The sequence below is a fragment of the Amphibalanus amphitrite genome, unplaced genomic scaffold (genome assembly GCF_019059575.1).
Source record: "Amphibalanus amphitrite isolate SeventyFive unplaced genomic scaffold, NRLGWU_Aamphi_draft 001162F_arrow, whole genome shotgun sequence".
NCBI classification, from domain to species: Eukaryota; Metazoa; Arthropoda; class Thecostraca; order Balanomorpha; family Balanidae; genus Amphibalanus; species Amphibalanus amphitrite.
Window position 1 is genome coordinate 108264 of NW_024882656.1, and position 20049 is coordinate 128312.

General features: G+C 47.1%; 1 protein-coding gene across 2 annotated transcripts; it reads left to right on the forward strand.

Moving 5' to 3' along the window:
• Window positions 1–7604: 7604 nt before the first annotated feature.
• On the forward strand, window positions 7605–12353 carry LOC122370711 (heat shock protein Hsp-12.2-like). Of its 2 annotated transcripts, none has more exons than XM_043346554.1 (3): window positions 7605–7682; window positions 11240–11439; window positions 11688–12353. In XM_043346554.1, the coding sequence occupies exons 1-3, from the start codon at window positions 7620–7622 to the stop codon at window positions 12022–12024; spliced, it is 600 nt and encodes a 199-aa protein (XP_043202489.1). In that variant the 5' UTR covers window positions 7605–7619; the 3' UTR covers window positions 12025–12353. The 2 variants fall into 2 exon arrangements, with proteins under 2 accessions (XP_043202489.1, XP_043202490.1); XM_043346555.1 differs by lacking the exon at window positions 7605–7682 and adding an exon at window positions 8653–8995.
• Window positions 12354–20049: the final 7696 nt, after the last annotated feature.

Sequence of the window (20049 nt, forward strand, 5' to 3'; positions counted from 1 at the left end):
GTTTTTTTCAATGGATTTATGACTTTTATGCTCAAAATGATCAGAAAAGAAAATAAAACCAATTTTCATAAATGTCCGTGATGTTAGCGTAAGCAACAGCAACGAATACAGCGTCGGATTCAGAATCGCTTAAAAAACTCGTATTAGGTCAATTGGGGAACGGGGAGCAAGAATATGACCTTTATTTGGCCCTAGCTCTTACCCCTTACCCCTTAATCGGCCCTTAAAGGAAGGGGCGCGTCAAAAGTGCCTCAAGGGTTCGTCTGATCGCCAAAATAAGGGTCGCAATCGATTCCCCGGGTCAATATCTAGCCGCAGCCTTGGGTTCCAGATGTGTGCAACCTACCCCTTACCCCTTAATCGGCCCTCAAAGGAAGGGGCGCGTCAAAACAAGTGCCTCAAGGGTTCATCTGATCGCCAAAATAAGGGTCGCAATCGATTCCTCGGGTCAATATCTAGCCGCAGCCTCGGGTTCCAGATGTGTGCAACTTACCCCTTACCCCTTAATCGGCCCTTAACCCGGCAGTTGCTGGGGTATTTCGCCACCCACCGTTTGCTGGGGGGGGGGGGGGCGTTAAACGCCCCCAGCCGATAACTCGAGAACCAATAGGCGCAGCGAAACGCACGAGGCGGCAAACGAAAGAACGCGACGAGACGCTTCAGATGAGTACTTTAAAGTTGAATTTTGAGGTCACAGGTCAGGTCAAGGTCAGGTCAAACACCTGAAATCGGGCTTTCAGTGGCATGTACTTCAGGACTTAGCAATGGGCGGCTCTCGTCATAAACTCTGTCAAAACGGTGCACAATCCATCATATAAGGCCTACAAGAGTGTCAGCTCCATGTAGGGGTCAGTCAAGCATAGGTCAGGGTCAAGGTCAGGTCAACCGGGTAGGCACATATCCCCGAAAATCAAAACTGATATTCGCAGCCTGTGACACATGTTTTATGGGTAATTTGGGGCGTAGAACACGATGGTGACATTCATTTTGTCATATGTGTACGTGTTTGGCTCAAAAAGTTCAATTTAACCCGCGCCCTGGTGGGGTCTGTTTATAACGCGACCTGGTGGGGGGGGGGGCTATTTTTTGCCCCCCCCCCTCGTATCTCCGAAACTACTGGACGGATCCGCAAAATTCAAACGGCGTTCGAAAGGCCAGTCAAATTTGTCGAAGGAAACCAAATTTCATTGACCTCGGGGTCACCGATGACGTCACAGGTCAGGTCAAAGATGAAATGTTTCACCGTTCACGGGTCATCTAGGGAATGCGCTATAACACCGAAGAAAACGCATTTTGTCGAGAATCAGCGATAGGGCGTCAGTTGCCTAGTACATATATTGCTATAAGAGGTCACTGACATTACCAGGTCACAGGTCAGGTCACCAAGGGTCACAGGTCAGGTCACATGAACCTAACTTTAGGTACTAAGGTTGTGCGATGCATGTTTTATGGCCAATTTTTCATTTCCAACTCAATGGTGTTGGTTATAAGACTATCAGGTACGGCTTAGGCCACTTTCTGGTGGAGGTCAGGTCAAGGTCAGGTCAAAAAAGGTCAAATTTCAAAGTTGATATTTTTGCATAAAATGGGTATTGATTCGATGCAGCTCATCACGGGGAGTCTAATGGTGGTCTTTGTTTTGCGCTACGAGGTCTAGAATTGCAAAAAATTGAGTTTGAAAATTTGACGTCATCAATTTTGAACAGTTTTTTCGCTGTAACTTGGCCAAAAAAAGAGGTATCGATCTCAAATTTGGTATGTAGATAGAAGGCGGTAAGGACTATCACATATATTCCGGTTTTTTCGAAATTCAAAAAACTTTTTGGATTTTTCGGCTATTATAATCAAAAAATCTATTTTTTGATTTTTGGGGGTCAAAATGCAAAAATTTCAAAATTCCGAGATAGCAGTTTTGTAGCCCTGTTGATTCTACAGCTTTTATGTTTTTATCGTTTTTCTGTATTTGAAAAGCTATAGGCCTGACAGCTCTTCCCGCGAAACCCTTTTTTGGGTCGAAAACGGCAGAACATGACGTCACTCTGACGTCATTTCCGGCCAACCTATCATAGCCTTTGGATAAATTTTTGGTCACAATGTGTAAAATTGATGTCCGAGAGGGTACTGAAAGTTTGGTGACGATCGGCGCAGCGGTTCTGGAGATATATCGAAAAGTCTGGAGGGGGGGCAAAAAATAGCCCCCCCCACCAGGGCGCGGGTTAAGAAATGCATGTATCATGGTTGTGAAGTAGTCACGAGAAATTGCCAAGATTCAGTTCAAGATTTTGGAAAATGCGGATCGATAATCAATAATCGAAGATAGCCATTTGATTGTTCATAATATTGGCAGTCTAATGGCGTTTACGGCATGTCTGTATGTCTATTCTGTGATTTTATATGATTTTTTGAACATATGCCGTTTTTGGTCGAAAACTCAGAAATCATGACGTAACTAAAACCTCGATATCTCAAAACTTTTCCGACCGATTTTTTTGAAACTTTGTCACAATACACTTCAATTAATTCCCTACAGGTATCCAAAATTTGGCGCGCCTGCGGCGCGCCGTTTTTATGCTATGGCCCGGCGAAAAAAGTGGGGGCGTTTAACGCCCCCCCCCAGCAACTCGCGGGTTAAAGGAAGGGGCGCGTCAAAAGTGCCTCAAGGGTTCGTCTGATCGCCAAAATAAGGGTCGCAATCGATTCCCCGGGTCAATATTTAGCCGCAGCCTTGGGTTCCAGATGTGTGCAACTTACCCCTTACCCCTTAATCGGCCCTTAAAGGAGGTGGCGCGTCAAAAGAGCCTCAAGGGTTCGTCTGATCGCCAAAATAAGGGTCGCAATCGTTTCCCCGGGTCAATATCTAGCCGCAGCCTTGGGTTCCAGATGTGTGCAACTTACCCCTTACCCCTTAATCGGCCCTTAAAGGACGGGGCGCGTCAAAAGTGCCTCAAGGGTTCGTCTGATCGCCAAAATAAAGGTCGCAATCGATACCTCGGGTCAATATCTAGCCGCAGCCTCGGGTTCCAGATGTGTGCAACTTACCACTTACCCCTTAATCGGCCCTTAAAGGAAGGGGCGCGTCAAAAGTGCCTCAAGGGTTCGTCTGATCGCCAAAATAAGGGTCACAATCGATTCCCCGGGTCAATATCTAGCCGCAGCCTCGGGTTCCAGATGTGTGCAACTTACCTTACCCCTTACCCCTTAATCGGCCCTTAAAGGAAGGGGCGCGTCAAAAGTGCCTCAAGGGTTCGTCTGATCGCCAAAATAAGGGTCGCAATCGATTCCCCGGGTCAATATCTAGCCGCAGCCTTGGGTTCCAGATGTGTGCAACTTACCCCTTGCCCCTTAATCGGCCCTTAAAGGAAGGGGCGCGTCAAAAGTGCCTCAAGGGTTCGTCTGATCGCCAAAATAAGGGTCGCAATCGATTCCTCGGGTCAATATCTAGCCGCAGCCTCGGGTTTCAGATGTGTGCAACTTACCCCTTACCCCTTAATCGGCCCTTAAAGAAAGGGGCGCGTCAAAAGTGCCTCAAGGGTTCGTCTGATCGCCAAAATAAGGGTCAGACGGGCGATCAGACGAACCCTTGAGGCACTTTTGACGCGCCCCTTCCTTTAAGGGCCGATTAAGGGGTAAGGGGTAAGTTGCACACATCTGGAACCCAAGGCTGCGGTTAGATATTGACCCGGGGAATCGATTGCGACCCTTATTTTGGCGATCAGACGAACCCTTGAGGCACTTTTGACGCGCCCCTTCCTTTAAGGGCCGATTAAGGGGTAATGGGTAAGTTGCACACATCTGGAACCCGAGGCTGCGGCTAGATATTGACACGGGGAATCGATTGCGACCCTTATTTTGGCGATCAGACGAACCCTTGAGGCACTTTTGACGCGCCCCTTCCTTTAAGGGCCGATTAAGGGGTAAGGGGTAAGAGCTAGGGCCAAATAAAGTTCATATTCTTGCTCCCCGTCCCCCAATTGACCAAATATGAGTTTTTTAAGCGATTCTGAATCCGACGCTGTATTCGTTGCTGTTGCTGACGCTAACTTCACGGACATTTTTCATAAAAGATAATATGCTCTATATTTTAACCTTCCAGACGATGGGGGGGGGGCATTTTTTGCCCCCCCCCCTTAACCCTCGCCCGCACATGGGGGGGTGGTTGCCACCCCCCCCCCCCCCAGGTAGTCTTTCTGCTCTGCACTCAACATTTTTAGAGCTAGAAGGCTGATTTTTCGTATAGCTGCTCCTCTATCCTTTCTTGATGTCCACTGAAAATTTCCAGTTTCTGTGATTTTTGGTTTCGGAGATATGACCTTGTATTTTAGGTCATGTCATGACCCAAATGGCCAATTCTCATCATCTTGCGCTTGCCATGGGCCTTGTGAGCTTTTGACACCCTGATTTCGGCCTTTTTTGCCAGTCTTACCTCCCACATATCATGGAACATGTTGTTCGACGATGTACAGGGGTCAAGGTCAGGGTCAAGGTCAACCTAGGTCATCTAAGATAATTGCGTTTTAGGCAAGCTGAATTTACTTTTTGTGAAGTTTTTTGACTGCATTTTTGGTAAAAGCTTCTCAGATCATGATTTCATGTAATATGGACCCAAAAACAATCGATGCACACATCAGTATACACACAGACACACACAGACATACAAACACATATAATTGACCTTGACCTAACTTGACCTGAAATGACCTCAGCAGCAAAATTCTGGTCGGGTAGTGTGACAAAGAGGTTCTAGCTGGCTTGGCACCAGAAAACAGCATCGTCATCGGTATTTGATAAGCAGCGCACTTGATATCCAACGGTGACCCAAAACAGCAACATTTTTTAGTTTGACCTGACCTGGAAGGTCAATGACTGACCTGAGAAGGTAAAACTGGGTATCATTGGATTCGTCTCTTCCCAAAGAATCTTTTTGGTCTTTACTGCTAAGCTCTATCTCCAACAGGAACGAAATGGCGCGGGGGGGGGGGGGGGTGGCAACCACCCCCCCCCCATGTGCGTTCTAGGATGGGAAAATGGCATGTGCGGGCGAGGGTTAAGTTTTTTCCATATATCTCGAGAACCGCTGCGCCGATCGTCACCAAACTTTCAGTACCCTCCCGGGAGCAGCTAGCGCACATGGTGACCAAAAAATTTTCCAAATGCTATGATAGGTTGGCCGCTAATGACGTCAGAGTGACATCATTTTTGCCATTTTCGACCCAAAAAAAGGTTTCGCGGGAAGAGCTGTCAGGCCTACAGCTTTAGAGATACAGAAAAATGTTTCAGTTATAAAAGGTGTGGAATCAAAAGGGCTACAAAACTGCTATTTCGGTTTTCTATTTTTTTTATTTTGACCCCCCCCCCCAAAAAAAATAGATTTTTTGAACATAATAGCCTAAAAATCCAAAAAGTTTTTTGAAATTCGAAAAAACCGCAATATATGTGATAATCCCTACCGCCTTATCTACATACCAAATTTGAGATCGATACCTCTTTTTTGGGCCAAGTTATAGCAAAAAAACTGTTTAAATTTGATGACGTCAAATTTGCCAACTCAATTTTTAGCAATTCTAGACCTCGTAGCAGAAAAAAAGACCAACATTAGACTCCCCGTGACGAGCTGCATCGAATCAATACCCATTTTATGGAAAAATATCAACTTTGAAATTTGACTTTTTGACCTGACCTTGACCTGACCTCCACCAGAAAGTGACCTAAACCGTACCTGATGGTCTTATAACCAACACCATTGAGTTGGAAATGAAAAGCTGGCCATAAAACATGCATCGAATAACCTTAGTAAAGTTGGGCTCATGTGGTGACCCTTAATGACCTTTGGTGACCTGACCTGTGACCTAACCTGGTATGACCAATGACCTCTAATAGCAACATATGTTCTAGACAACTGACGCCTTATCGCTGATTTTCGACAAAATGCGTTTTACTCGGTGTTATAGCGCTTTCCCTAGAAGCCCCGTGAACGGTGAAACATTTTATCTTTGACCTGACCTGTGACGTCATCGGTGACCCCGAGGTCAATGAAATTTGGTTTTCTTTAACAAATTTGACAGGGCTATCGAACGCCGTTTGAATTTTCCGGATTTGTCCAGTAGTTTCGGAGATACGGGGGGGGGGCAAAAAAATGCCCCCCCCACCGCGCGGAAGGTGGCTGGTAGGCCCACCGCCTGCCGGGTTAAGAGCCCCCTCCCGTTTTTCGGCAACATCTTTTAAACCATTTCACGGATCTACACAAATCTTACAGTACCCTCAGCAGCATTAATTTGACACCATGTGTTAACCCGGCAGGCGGTGGGCCTACCAGCCACCTTCCACGCGGTGGGGGGGGGCACTTTTTTGCCTCCCCCCGTATCTCCGAAACTACTGGACGGATCCGGAAAATTCAAACGGTGTTCGATAGCCCTGTCAAATTTGTCGAGGTAAACCAAATTTCATTGACCTCGGGGTCACCGATGACGTCACAGGTCAGGTCAAAGATAAAATGTTTCACCGTTCACAGGGCTTCTAGGGAAAGCGCTATAACACCGAGTAAAACGCATTTTGTCGAAAATCAGCGATAAGGCGTCAGTTTTCTAGTACATATGTTGCTATTAGAGGTCACTGGTCATACCAGGTCAGGTCACAGGTCAGGTCACCAAAGGTCACCAAGGGTCACCACATGAGCCCAACTTTACTAAGGTTATGTGATGCATGTTTTATGGCCAGTTTTTCATTTCCAACTCAATGGTGTTGGTTATAAGACCATCAGGTACGGTTTAGGTCACTTTCTGGTGGAGGTCAGGTCAAGGTCAGGTCAAAAAAGGTCAAATTTCAAAGTTGATATTTTTGCATAAAATGGGTATCGATTCGATGCAACTCGTCACGGGGAGTCTAATGGTGGTCTTTGTTTTGCGCTACGAGGTCTAGAATTGCTAAAAATTGAGTTTGAAAATTTGACGTCATCAATTTTGAACAGTTTTTTCGCTATAACTTGGCCAAAAAACGAGGTATCGATCTCAAATTTTGTATGTAGATAGAAGGCGGTAGGGACTATCACATATATTCCGGTTTTTTCGAAATTCAAAAAACTTTTTGGAATTTTTTGGCTATTATATTCAAAAAATCTATTTTTTTATTTCTGGGGGTCAAAATCCAAAAAATTCGAAAAAAACCGAAATAGCAGTTTTGTAGCCCTTTTGATTCCACACCTTTTATGTCAAAAAGATTTTTCTGTATCTCTAAAGCTGTAGGCCTGACAGCTCTTCCCGCGAAACCTTTTTTTGGGTCGAAAATGGCAAAAATGACGTCACTCTTACGTCATTAGCGGCCAACCTATCATAGCCTTTGGAAAAAATTTTTTGGTCACCATGTGCGCTAGCTACTCCCGGGAGGGTACTGAAAGTTTGGTGACGATCGGCGCAGCGGTTCTCGAGATATATCGAAAAAAGTAAAGGGGGGGGGCAAAAAAATGCCCCCCCCACCGCCTGGAAGGTTAAAATTTCAACTTTCTTGCTTTCATAGTTTGGCCGTAAATGACGTCAGAGTGACGTCATGTCGGGCGATTTTGATGCGAAATACTAAATTACCGCAAACGCTCTCAAGGTCCATTTCACACGTAGATTTCAAAAATAATGTCGTCCGTGTCATTTGAGGTTATTTTCAGCCGAATTTACCGGAGGTCAGGTCAATTTCAGGTAAGAAAAGGTCAAATTTGGAAAATGAAATTTTTCAACAAAAAAGATGTCTATAGACTATAAAAACATGCGTCACGTGACCGATACATGATATACAATTTTCGTGACCTAAGATGACCTGACCTTGACTTTAAAAATTCGAAGTAAAAGTTCGTTACCCTCAGGGTAGGTATCTAGGGCATCTATCAAGGAGTGCGTAAACCAAAAATGAGCCTGATCGGACTTGTAAGCCGGCGGTCAGAGCCCAAATTGTGAACTAGCAAAAATGTCGATAATTTTTACTTTGACCTGACCTGTGACGTCATCGGTGACCTCAAGGTCAATGAAAATAGGTTTCGCTCGACAGTTTTTCCAGGGCTATCAGACGCCGTTTGAATTTTGACGATCAGCCTAGTAGTTTCGGAGATAGGAGGGGGGCTCTCGCGTTATGGAAAATACCCCAGTCATGCGCGGGTTAATCAGGCTGGATAAATAATAAATGTAGATATAAATCGCGATGTTTTCTGCCCAGATAAATAACTTTACATGTGTCCGTATGCTTGTAAAAGTGCAACGAAAGAAAACGTTTAACCCGCGCGGGGCTGGGGTTTCCAGCCGAACGCGCGGGGCTGGGGGTGGGTAAATTTTACCCCCCCCCCCCCTGTTATCTCCCGAACTAATGGTCCGATTTGGAAACGGTGACAAAGCTGCAAAAAGTGATTTGAGGTTGGGTCATTTGAAGTGACCTGGTGACTCGACCTTGAAAGATAGAGATCTAAACTTGCACACAATGTGTAAAACTGATGGGGAAAAGACCATGCAAAATTTCGCTAGCTCCGCTATTTACGAAAAAGCTCAGGGAAGGGGACATATCCCCCCTCCGTCGGTGCGCGGGGACATTGAACACAGGCGGGTGCCGGTAAGTCGGCACCTGCTCGGCACGATAGGCAGTGCGGGAGAAGCCTGTTCAGCATTCACCCATTCCATATTTAACCTGACGCACGGCTGACGGCATCCTGGAACTTTGAAAGCAGCTGCTGCATCGTCTGACCTGCCCACTCGTTCGACACGTCATCCCTCCTCTAATTCGGGCGCGCATCCTTGGCTGCACGGCGGCTCTGGCTGCGGGGCACAAGCGGCGGCGGCGCGTTGATGACGACACTGGCGCTGCCCGGCGTCGAGAGCGACGCGTGACTCATCTCGCCGCGTCGAACGCTCCCGTTCCGTCCTGCCGACGGTGAGCCGTGAGCCGGCGGGCGCCGTCAGTCCGGGGTCAGACGGCGCTGGAAGGCAGCAGGGACGGTGCCGCCAGCTGCGGGTCATCGTGACATTAGGTGAGGGAGCGCGCTGGGCGTGCCTGGAGATGTCAAACACATTCCGATTAGGTGTGCGACGATTGCTCCGAATGATTTGTTGTAGGGACGAGTTTGTACTATGCATGCCGCAAAACTCACGTCGGATTATCGTAGGTAATCGTGGTTAAACGGGTTTCATAGTTTGCCTCCACGCTTAGTTTGGACGGGTTTCAATAGTTTGCCTCCACGCTAATGTCTTATGCGTATATTTCCAAGGAACGCATTTGTGTTTGTGTGTCTTTCTTTAATTGCACTTACCAATTTTTTGTACTTCAAAACAAAGCTTCCGCACAAGTTTTCGTAAAAATTATTGAAAAACATGTTTTTTTTTAATGTACGGATGTTATAACTAGACAAATAAACTAGTCATCGGCATCAGATGCATCGTAAGAAAATCGAAAATATCGTGTGCTGCTAAGCTGTCAATGCTGAGTCCCTTGCTCTTTAGGGTTAAAAGCATCCTTACCCTTATATAGACTGTCTTCTCCCTTTGTCACCCGCCGCGCATCTGGCTACATATCTGACTTATCTTCCCGTTTAACCCTCGCCCTGGCAGGGCATTTTTCATAACACGGCCTGGCAGGGGGGGGGTCGATGCGACCCCCCCCCCTCGCGATTGGCTCCTATAGCACTTAGAAACACCAAATTTGGTAGGTAGGTGGGCCCCCTGGAGTTCTCGCCCCTGTGCAAATTTGGTTGCTCTGGGTCAATATTTAGGGGGGTTTTGGGGGTATAAATGTAAAAATTTCGCTAAAAACAGGTCAAAAGTTTTTCGCTTATACCTTTTGATCTAATTAAGATAGAGCAAAAAGAAAAGGACCAGTGAACTCAGCACGTCAAGGCGCGTCGAGTGATATACTTTTTAGCTTGCTTAAGTGTACTTAAAGTTTTTCTTAAATTTTAAGTAAACTTAAATTAATAAATTAGGTTCAAGTTAACCAAATTGCATCATATCGCATATCATTCGATTCGGCTGATCACCAGGAACACAATGATACCATTTTTAAAGGAAAAGGGTCACCTTTAACATGGGGTTTGAAACTGAGATGGCCATCTTGTAGCCCGTGTCCGAAGACCTCGAGAGTGTCCCACCTTACGGCCGATTTCGGCCTCCATTTGTAGGTATCGGCAATTTTAAAAGAAAATATGCCAGGAATGCGTCCTTATCCCAGGAATGCGTTCTTATCCTGTAATACAGCCACCCGCGGCGAGGCTTTGGTTTTTAACCAATCAGCTCCAATCAGCTCAGCTTTAACCAATCAGCTAATCTGACACAAGCCGACGAGACTGTCTTCTGAAGGCTGATTGGCTTGAGTGTGATGTCATCGCTATGACATCATACAGAAGGTGCGGTAGAGAGTACAAACATAGTACCAATATGTTAAATGTTTTGACATACTTTTTTGCGAATTATGCACTTCTGGCACCAGATTTAAAAAGAACATGAAAAATAATAATGTCAAAATGAAAAGCAACGATATCTTCATATTTCACGAAGGTGGCACTTTTCCTTTAAGCTCTAGCGTCATTATATGCCAAGTTATTGGCAAAAACGTCATTTGACCTCAGTTGACCTCATTTGACCTGACCCATGGATAAGTGCACCAAACAAAGAAGCACCAAGTGACCTGCTGTTAAGTACTGTGGTTTCAAAGCACAAAAGTGATAGAACGAAGCGGATATCTTCAGTATTTTCCGAATTTAGTATTTTCCCATAGACTTAACATTACGACGTAATGACCTCTGACTGACCTCAGGTCAATTTCCTAAAAAAAAAAACCCGAACTATATGTTATACAACTCGGTGAACTTAGTACATCCTGAAAGTTTGAAGGAAATCAGTCCAAAACTGTGAGTTGGACAGGTGCGAAAAGAAAATTGAAATTTGACCATGACCATGTACCGGTTTTTCTGACCTGGTGACCTGACCCAAGGTCACCCGGACCTGAAATTTTCAGGTCACATGTAAAAAGGTTGCCCCATAGGCTGTGCCAAATTTGGCGGCGCTGCGCGCTTACGCTATCTTCGAAAAACCTTAGGGGGGGTCGCATCGACCCGCCCCCCCCCCCCCTGCCAGGGCGAGGGTTAACTCCCGGATCTTCAGTCAGCACTAATTTCCACTGCGTCTAGTAAGTCTGTTGCCTCGCTGCGTGATGCTGAACCCCTCCTTCAACCATGACCTGTCGGTGCACCGGACACACCCTGAATAGCGCCTCTCGGCAGGTCGGAGCCATGTCGGTGCCACTCTACTTCGACGACCCCTTTTTCGACGACGCGCTGCGCGACTTCAGCCGCCACCGATCGCCGCGCATGTTCGACCAACACTTCGGCATGGGCGTGCCGCGGCGGCCGCTGGTGGACGACTACCTGCCGGCCGTCTCCAGCCGCCGATACGCCTCCAGGGCGCCCGTCGTCCTGCACAGGTGGGCCGCTCCAAACGGGGGCCGCTCTGGCTAGATGGATAAATTCAATGTTGAATTTGAGGTTCGAGTATAGAGAGCCGTATGAAAAGTGTAGACTGTATTACACTAAATATGGCGGGCCGGCGGCATCACATTAGATAACTCGGGTATCTCTGAAGCTACACCAGCTCTTCTCTGCCCGATACAGTACTAGTTTGTTGTACCTTTCGGCTTTCATCCTTTTTGACCACCCCTGCCCTGTTCCGCAGGCAGAACTCGGGCACCTCAGAGATCACGTCGCACAAGGACCGCGTGGAGATGCGGCTGGACGTGCAGCACTTTTTGCCCGAGGAGCTCAAGGTGAAGATCGTCGACGGCCTGGTGGTGGTCGAGGCCAAGCACGAGGAGAAGCGGGACGAGCACGGCTCGGTGGCACGCCAGTTCACCCGGAAGTACGAGCTGCCTGAGGACGTGGACGAGGACGGCGTGGTCTCCCACCTGAGCAAGGAGGGCGTGCTCACCATCACCGCGCCCAGGAAGTGCCCCCAGCAGCCGGACCGGCCCGAGAAGACCGTGCCGCTCAAGGTGGATAGGGACGGAAAGTGAGAGACAGCCAGAGGCCGGATGACGAGCTGTGCAACGGCGCTGAAGACGCGGAGGGGTGGTGCGCTTCTCCGTGCACGTGATAACACCATGATATTGAAGTGTTTAAACGTTTTATTTCACTAATTCACTTAACGTTCATTTTTTATTATGCAGCTGTAACTCGCGTTTCAGAAAAACAACGTGAGGTATGTTCCACACTAGAGTATACAATAGAGCTTTTTGTCGGTGGAACTTTGGCTTCCGTGTACTTACATACATGTGATGCAACATCATTTTTATGGAATAACCATGCTTATGTAAGGACGTTTCATTAAAAATGGACAAGTGAGTGAGCTCTTTTATTTGCCGGTGGCTGAGCCCATCAGCTAAAGCATTGTCCGTCAGGGTAAACATTACCTACCATAGCGGCTGTACCTAACGAAGCGAAACTGACCAGTTTTCTCTTTTCATTAAAAAAAAAACACGTCAGGTAACCAGGAAAATAATAATATATTCGATAAAGCATCAGGGTAAGAAAACAGAAACCGATATTTTATGTTCCAAAGTTAAAAACACAGTGGTAACACCCGCCCTGGGGGGCTATTTTTTGCCCCCCCCCCCCTCCAGACTGTTAGATGTATCTCCAGAACCGCTGCACCGATCCTAACCAAACTTTAAGTACCCTCCCGGACATCAATTTTACACATTGTGACCAAATTTTTTTCCATGGGCTATGAAAGGTTGGCCGAAAATGACGTCAAAGTGACGTTATGTTCTGCCGTTTTCGACAAAAAAAGGTTTCGCGGGAAGAACTGTCAGGTCTTTAGCTTTGAAGATACAGAAAAACGTTTAACCCTCGCCGGCACAGGCCATTTTGCGTCCTTCGACTGCACAGCGGGGGGGGGGGGGCTTGTACAACCCCCATCGCGTTCGGCCCGTGATTGAGCTAGAGCTTCGCAGCAAAGGCGAGCGTGTTGCCCGTGACGAGATGATACCCGATTTAACCCTCGCACGACCAGGCCATTTCTCATAACACGAACGACCAGGGGGGGGGGTTGTTACGACCCCCCCCCCTGGCGTTTCGAAACGGAAGGTCGTAGAGCTTAGCGGAAAAAACCAACGGATTGCTCTCAACGAGATCTCGCGATTGGTGGTATATTTTTTGGTCCTAGGTCAACATTTGACCTACTTTTGACCGGTCAAAGGTCAAATTTTCGGAAAAATAGACTTTTTTCAACTTTCGGCGGCGATTGCGGCAAAACGGTGGGAGATATCGACTTGAAACCTTCACTATCGTGTTCCTTGATCAATTCTCTATCGTTTGGTATGTATTTCGTTTCCCTAGCTCTAAAAATGGCGCGTTGGGAGCGCCGGAAGTCGGCAAGGTCACAGTCGGCGGCAGAAATTCGAAAAATCAAAATTTAAATTTTTGAAATCTGATTGTATTTTTGGATTTGGGAGGTCCATTTGCTCCCTATAGAAGCTAATATTGCTGCATATTCCCATTGAGGTGACAAGAATTAGCAAAATAGTGGTTCGGGCACTTTTCAAAAAATAGTACCGGACGCTGTTCCTCTTGTGACGTCATAGCTCCGTGACCTGACCTGACCCGGTCAAATTTCTTATACCATATGATAGCCAATACTTGCCCCAACATGCATGGGAAGTTTCATCACGATCCATCAACCGATGTTCGTACCACCGGCAGGAAACCTCGGGCGTTGGCACTCAGTTTGTGAAAATCCGGCCGGAGGCTGTACCTCTTATGACGTCATAACTCCGTGACCTGACATGACCCGATCAATTTTTTTTCGGCAAAAGATGCGCAAAGGTTGCCCCAGAGGGTATTGAAAATTTCAGCCCGCTACGACAAGCCGTTTAGCGTGCACTTTGAAAAAACCTCAGGGGGGGGGGTTGATACAACCCCCCCCCTAGGCGTTCTAGGGTTAAATGTCCTAGGTCATCGGGTGACCTTCCAGGTCAGGTCAATGACCCAAAAGTCGGGATAATCGGGACCTGTTAGAACGTTGTAATGTGTGGCTGCTATGGGTTTTTCGGGGTGCTAATCACGAATATCATGTTAGTTTTCATCACAGATGATTTCTTTTCGAGTATGTTTTTAGGCCAGGTCGGGTCAGGTCAGGTTAGGTCAGGTCAGGTCAACCAGTAGGGGTCGTGTCGGGTATTCGTAGTATGTGTCAACCGCCTCTGACAGCTTCGTAGCATGTTACGAAGGCACCAAAACTACTTCGTAAATGTTCAAATGGTTCCTAAATACGAATTCAGCTAAAAAAAACTAGCCTAGAAACATGTAAAATTCGAAAAAGTGGACCGAGGTCATCATAGGTCAGTGACCTGACCTGGTCTTCGGGTGACCTTGACATCCACCCTTAGGAGCAACATCAAATCACATATTTGAACGCTTGAAACCACGAAAAGACTGCAAACGCGCGGCTAATGCAAGCTGACATTCGCAACATCGCGATTTCGGCCAAACATGGCCTCTGAAAATAGGTCACAGGCAATAGGTCATTGGGGTCAGGGTCAATACATTTTAAGAGTAGGTATGAAATTAATCAATGCGAGGTAACGAAAAGTTTCGTCGCGATCGGCCGCTTTTTACGTGAGTTATTTGCGAAAAACCTTAGGGGGTTTGCATGGTTGCATCAACGCCGCCCCCCCCCTTGTGCCGGCGAGAGTTAAAGGAACTATCCCACCTTCTAAAATGTTGTTAACCCTATTAGTGGCAGGGGGGGTTGTTTTTATCCACCCCTCAGGTTTTTCGGGAATATCTCCGAAACCGCTAAAGCTACGATGCTGAAATTTTCTGACTTTTCCTAAAACTAAATTGGGCACATTCCCTGAAAATTTCAAGTTCATAACTTTACCAGGGGCGGCTCCAGAGCACTGGGAATTGGGGGGTCCTATTCGTGAAGCGAGTCATTTGGGCGAAGATCACAATGCTGCACCAGTTTTACGAACAGTGAATGAAAGGTATATCATGTGATAACATATAGGTACAAAGTTATTGTGCACCCTCTTTTGACACGTTTTTGCTATAATAGGCGGATCCAGGCGTCCAAAAAGGGGGGTTATTTTTTACCTCCCAACATAGGTGCCCTGACACCGCCTATGCATGACCAATAAAATTTTAGTCGTTCTCTCATAAGAAAATTGTAACATAACAAGACCACTGCCACCCTTTTTAGAAACAGTATCAACAAAAACCTTATTTACTATACTTTTTGTGTACCCCCAATCTCAATGATCTGTATCCGCCTATGATTTTTGAAAATGCATATTTTTAGGATCCATGTGAATTCCTGGTTCATTCTCTATCGATCGGCAAAAATTGCGTTAAAGGGACTATCCCACCTTTAACATGGGGTTTGAGTTGAGATAGCCAAGTTTGCGGCGAGGTTCAGAAACCACTATCTATCTAGGTTGCAACCCCCGCGGCCTCTTGGTGTTGAAGAAATTCGTTCCCTTCATTTGAAAATGGGCCTTGTACAAGGCCCTATCTTCAACATGGAGCGACCGTTAGTGTGACGTCACCTCGTTTAGTCATTCTGATTTAAATGGGTTTGTTCGTTGAAAAATCGCTTAAAACTTGGTCTGAACTTTGTTGTGGTGCCTACAGAGTAAAAAGAATCAGCTTTGTGACAGTAATGTGGCCTGGGGAAGGAGGTAATTTTGGGCTGTGACGTCACATATTTGAAAGTTTGTGTTTGGAATATGGGAAGCCTAAGATGTTTAATGAAAAATAAATGCCAGAACCGTGTTCCTGGTCATCCAATCTATAAAGTCGGGCACAATTTAACTGGTTTTAACAACATTTTAGAAGGTGGGATAGTCCCTTTAAGATTGGTTCAGAAACCTGGCCGTGATAAACAGTATAAAATGTATCTGCAATTTGCCCGTTTTTACCCCCCTCTACCCCCTATTGACATTTTTAATTTTTTTTTTAGAAATGTTGATCTCGTTGAGCCAAATCGAATGCCGTTTGAATTTTTAAAATCGGCCGGTTAGATCTCGAGATATCAAGGGGGGGTCGTAAACAGCCCCCCCCCCCTGCCACTAATATGGGGTAGCCAGGAGCCTGCCACTAATAGGGTTAAAACCAGTTAAATTGTGCCCGACTTTATAGATTGGATGGCTGCAGGAACACGGTTCTGGCATTTATTTTTCATTAAACATCTTAGGCTTCCCATATTCCAACAGGGGCGTAGGCAGGGGGGGCCACTGGGCCATGGCCCCCCTTGGGCGCCGAAGGCGCCCTTTGCGATTGGAGGGCGCAATCGCAAATGCAGTTGTGATAGAATCGAATCGAAAAACAATCGCGACTGGAGGGCGCCCAATCGCGAATGTGTTTGCAGGGAAAATACGGTTGGAGGGCGCCCTCGGAGGGCGCCATTCCAAATACACCCTCCAAATACGATTGGAGGGCTCCCTTGGGCGCCCTCCAATCGCATTTGTAGGCTGTAGCTTTCTAAGCGTAGCGGTAGCCGCCTATGTAAGCCTGTTGATCGCTGCCCTCCTACCCACTGGCGCCCTCATTTGATCGTTGTACTCCTACCTATTGGCGCTCTCCTGTAAATAGGCAACCTCTCACCCGAAGGCGCCCTCCTGTAGGTCGCCACCCTGCCCTACACAATGGCGCCCTTCTGCTGGTCGGCACCCTCATAATTATTGGCGCCCTCCCACCTATTGCGCTCTCGTGAAATTTTGATGGCCGCCCTCCCCCCTTTTGGCACCCTCTTGTTGAGTGCCACCCTTCTAGCCATTGCATGGCGCCCTCTTACCCATTGGTTCCCTAGTCCCTCCTGTTGAATGTTAACCCTCGCCCGCACATGCCATTTTCCCATCCTAGAACGCACATGGGGGGGGGGGGGGTGGTTGCCACCACCCCCGCGCCATTTCGTTCCTGTTGGAGATAGAGCTTAGCAATAAAGACCAAAAAGATTCTTTGGGAAGAGACGAATCCAATGATACCCAGTTTTACCTTCTCAGGTCAGTCATTGACCTTCCAGGTCAGGTCAAACTAAAAAATGTTGCTGTTTTGGGTCACCGTTGGATATCAAGTGAGCTGCTTATCAAATACCGATGACGATGCTGTTTTCTGGTGCCAAGCCAGCTAGAACCTCTTTGTCACACTATCCGACCAAAATTTTGCTGCTGAGGTCATTTCAGGTCAAGTTAGGTCAAGGTCAATTATATGTGTTTGTATGTCTGTGTGTGTCTGTGTGTATACTTATGTGTGCACTGATTGTTTTTGGGTCCATATCACATGAAATCATGATCTGAGAAGCTTTTACCAAAAATGCAGTCAAAAAACTTCACAAAAAGTAAATTCAGCTTGCCTAAAACGCAATTATCTTAGATGACCTAGGTTGACCTTGACCCTGACCTTGACCCCTGTACATCGTCGAACAACATGTTCCATGATAGGTGGGAGGTAAAACTGGCAAAAAAGGCCGAAATCAGGGTGTCAAAAGCTCACAAGGCCCATGGCAAACGCAAGATGTTGAGAATTGGCCATTTGGGTCATGACATGACCTGAAAAACAAGGTCATATCTCCGAAACCAAAAATTACAGAAACTTGAAATTTTCAGTGGACATCAAAAAAGGATAGACGAGCAGCTATACGAAAAATCAGCCTTCTAGCTCTAAAAATGTTGAGTGCAGAGCAGAAAGACTGCCTGGGGGGTGGCAACCACCCCCCCCCCCCATGTGCGGGCGAGGGTTAATCGGGGCCCTTCTACCTATTGGCGCCCTCGTGTTGATCGCCGCCCTCCTAACCACTGACGCCCTCCTGTTGATCGCCGCCCTCCTATCCACTGGCACTTTCCTGCTAAATTGGCGCCCTCCCCACAGGTCCCCTCCTGTTCAATGTCATCCTCTTGGGCAAAGGCACCCTCCTCACCATTGCCACCCTCCTGTTGATCGTCACCCTTCCACTCATTGGCGACCTCTTGTTGATCGCCACCTCCCTATCTATTCGTGCTCTCCTGTTCCTTGCCGCCCTCTCATCTGGTGGCACCCTCCTGTTGATTGTTGATCGGGGCCCTCCTACCTATTGGCGCCCACCTGTTGATCGCCGCCCTTCTACCCATTGGCGCCCTCCTGCTGCTTGCCACCCTCCTATCTATCGGTGCCCTCCTGTCGAAACTCGGGATGTTGATCGGGGGCCGGGGCTCTCCTACCTATTAGCGACCTCCTGTCGATCGCAGCCCTTCTACCTATTGGCGACCTCCGTTGATCGCTGCCCTCCTATGATTTATCTACTCCTTTGGCATGTTTCCGAACTTAGCAGTTATCTTGCACATATTGATGTCTTTCCTGATTTATCTACTTTGTTCATTTGTGGCCTGTGAAAACTGCCACAAATGAACGTGCATTCAGCATAATGAATGAAGCATACCCTACGCTCTACCATGCATACAGCACGTCGTTGGTCTTGACGGATTGATCTTTCTTTACGTGCATCATGACATCTATTCTATGTATATGGATCACGATTAAATATTGTCAACAGGTTCGGCCGCAACAGCAGGCATCAGTTTCGGTGATTGAAGCTGGTTATGTAGGTATTCAACACTGTAATATGCATCTGTGAGAAGGTCATGAGGGCTGGTCGGGGAAATTTGGATGAGAAGCCCGAGGAGGCTAATCGATCTCATGAGGAGCAGTCCTGTTATGGTTTATCTTTCTGTTACTGCCGCCTTCTCGTTGTGCGCTTGTGTTTACGCACCTCGCGCTCCGGTATCAATCCGATATGGTGGTCTGGTGTGTATGCCACCGCCAATAAACTTTTCTAGTTACATCGTCACCCATGCAGGCGAAGCTTCCTATACAGTTTGTGTGGCACCGGCCCCACCAAACCTTAGGTGTTTTTACACCTTCAAATTCGGTAAAAGAGCGAGAAGAGCTTTGAGCAGTGAGCACGTAAAATATGTGCCTAAAAAGCGGAGGAAAAGGTTGTTTTCAAAAATTTTCGCGCGCACAACACTTCTTTAGTAGGAACTTATAGCCAATCACTTCCAACCTTTTCGTCACGTGTGAGATTAACCCGCGCCAGGACATTTCTTCAGACATGCGGTAAAAAATCCCATATGCCACTACGCTACGAGCTTCCGTTTTTTCCTGTTGGGGGAGGGAACTGGGTGAGCGGGAGGGGCACACCTTTTGGCACATTGCTCTTACACGTGCTCTATAAAATGCAAACCATAGTCGCTAAAAGCAAGGTCATCAGGCCATGTCGAGTGACCTAACTTTAAAAAAAGTTTTAAGCATAGTCACTTAAGCTGAGCGGGTGACTTGACCTTTTGTGACCTGCAGTGAAAACAAAATACACACGATGCAAAATCAATGCAGCATAACCTATACCAAGGTACGCAAAAGAACTGGTGGCGTAGTAAAAAAGGCCTCCCACCCCTCCCCCCTCCGCTGAGCGATCGTTAAGGATTTTTATCTCGCGACCGTATGGCGCCCTCCTTGGGTGAGGTGGCGCCCTCCAAACCCTTGGCCCCCCCTTCGCGATTTTCTAAATACGCCGCTGTTGAAGATAGGGCCTTGTAGGTACAAGGCCCATTTTCAAATGAAGGGAACGAATTTCTTCAACACCAAGAAGCCGCGGGGGTTGCAACCTAGATAGAAAGTGGTTTCTGAACCTCGCCGCAAACTTGGCTATCTCAACTCAAACCCCATGTTAAAGGTGGGATAGTCCCTTTAACCCGTCAGGCGGTGGGCCTCCCGGCCACCTTCCGCGCGGTGGGGAGGGAACATTTTTTGACCTCCCCCCGTATCTCCGAAAGTACTGGACGGATCCAAAAAATTCAAACGGCGTTCGATAGCCCTGTCAAATTAGTCGAAGGAAACCAAATTTCATTGACCTCGGGGTCACCGATGACGTCACAGGTCAGGTCAAAAATAAAATGTTTCACCGTTCACGGGGCTTCTAGGGAAAGCGCTATAACACCGAGTAAAACGCATTTTGTCGAAAATCAGCGATAAGGCGTCAGTTGTCTAGTACACAGGTATGTTGC

Excerpts from the sequence above, each read along its gene's own strand:
- LOC122370711 (XM_043346554.1), top strand. The coding sequence starts at position 7,620 with ATGTCGTCCGTGTCATTTGAGGTTATTTTCAGCCGAATTTACCGGAGG. Across the intron at positions 7,683-11,239 it reads GGAGGTCAGGTCAATTTCAG|GTCGGAGCCATGTCGGTGCC; the intron begins GTAAGAAAAGGT and ends GCCTCTCGGCAG. Across the intron at positions 11,440-11,687 it reads GCGCCCGTCGTCCTGCACAG|GCAGAACTCGGGCACCTCAG; the intron begins GTGGGCCGCTCC and ends CCTGTTCCGCAG.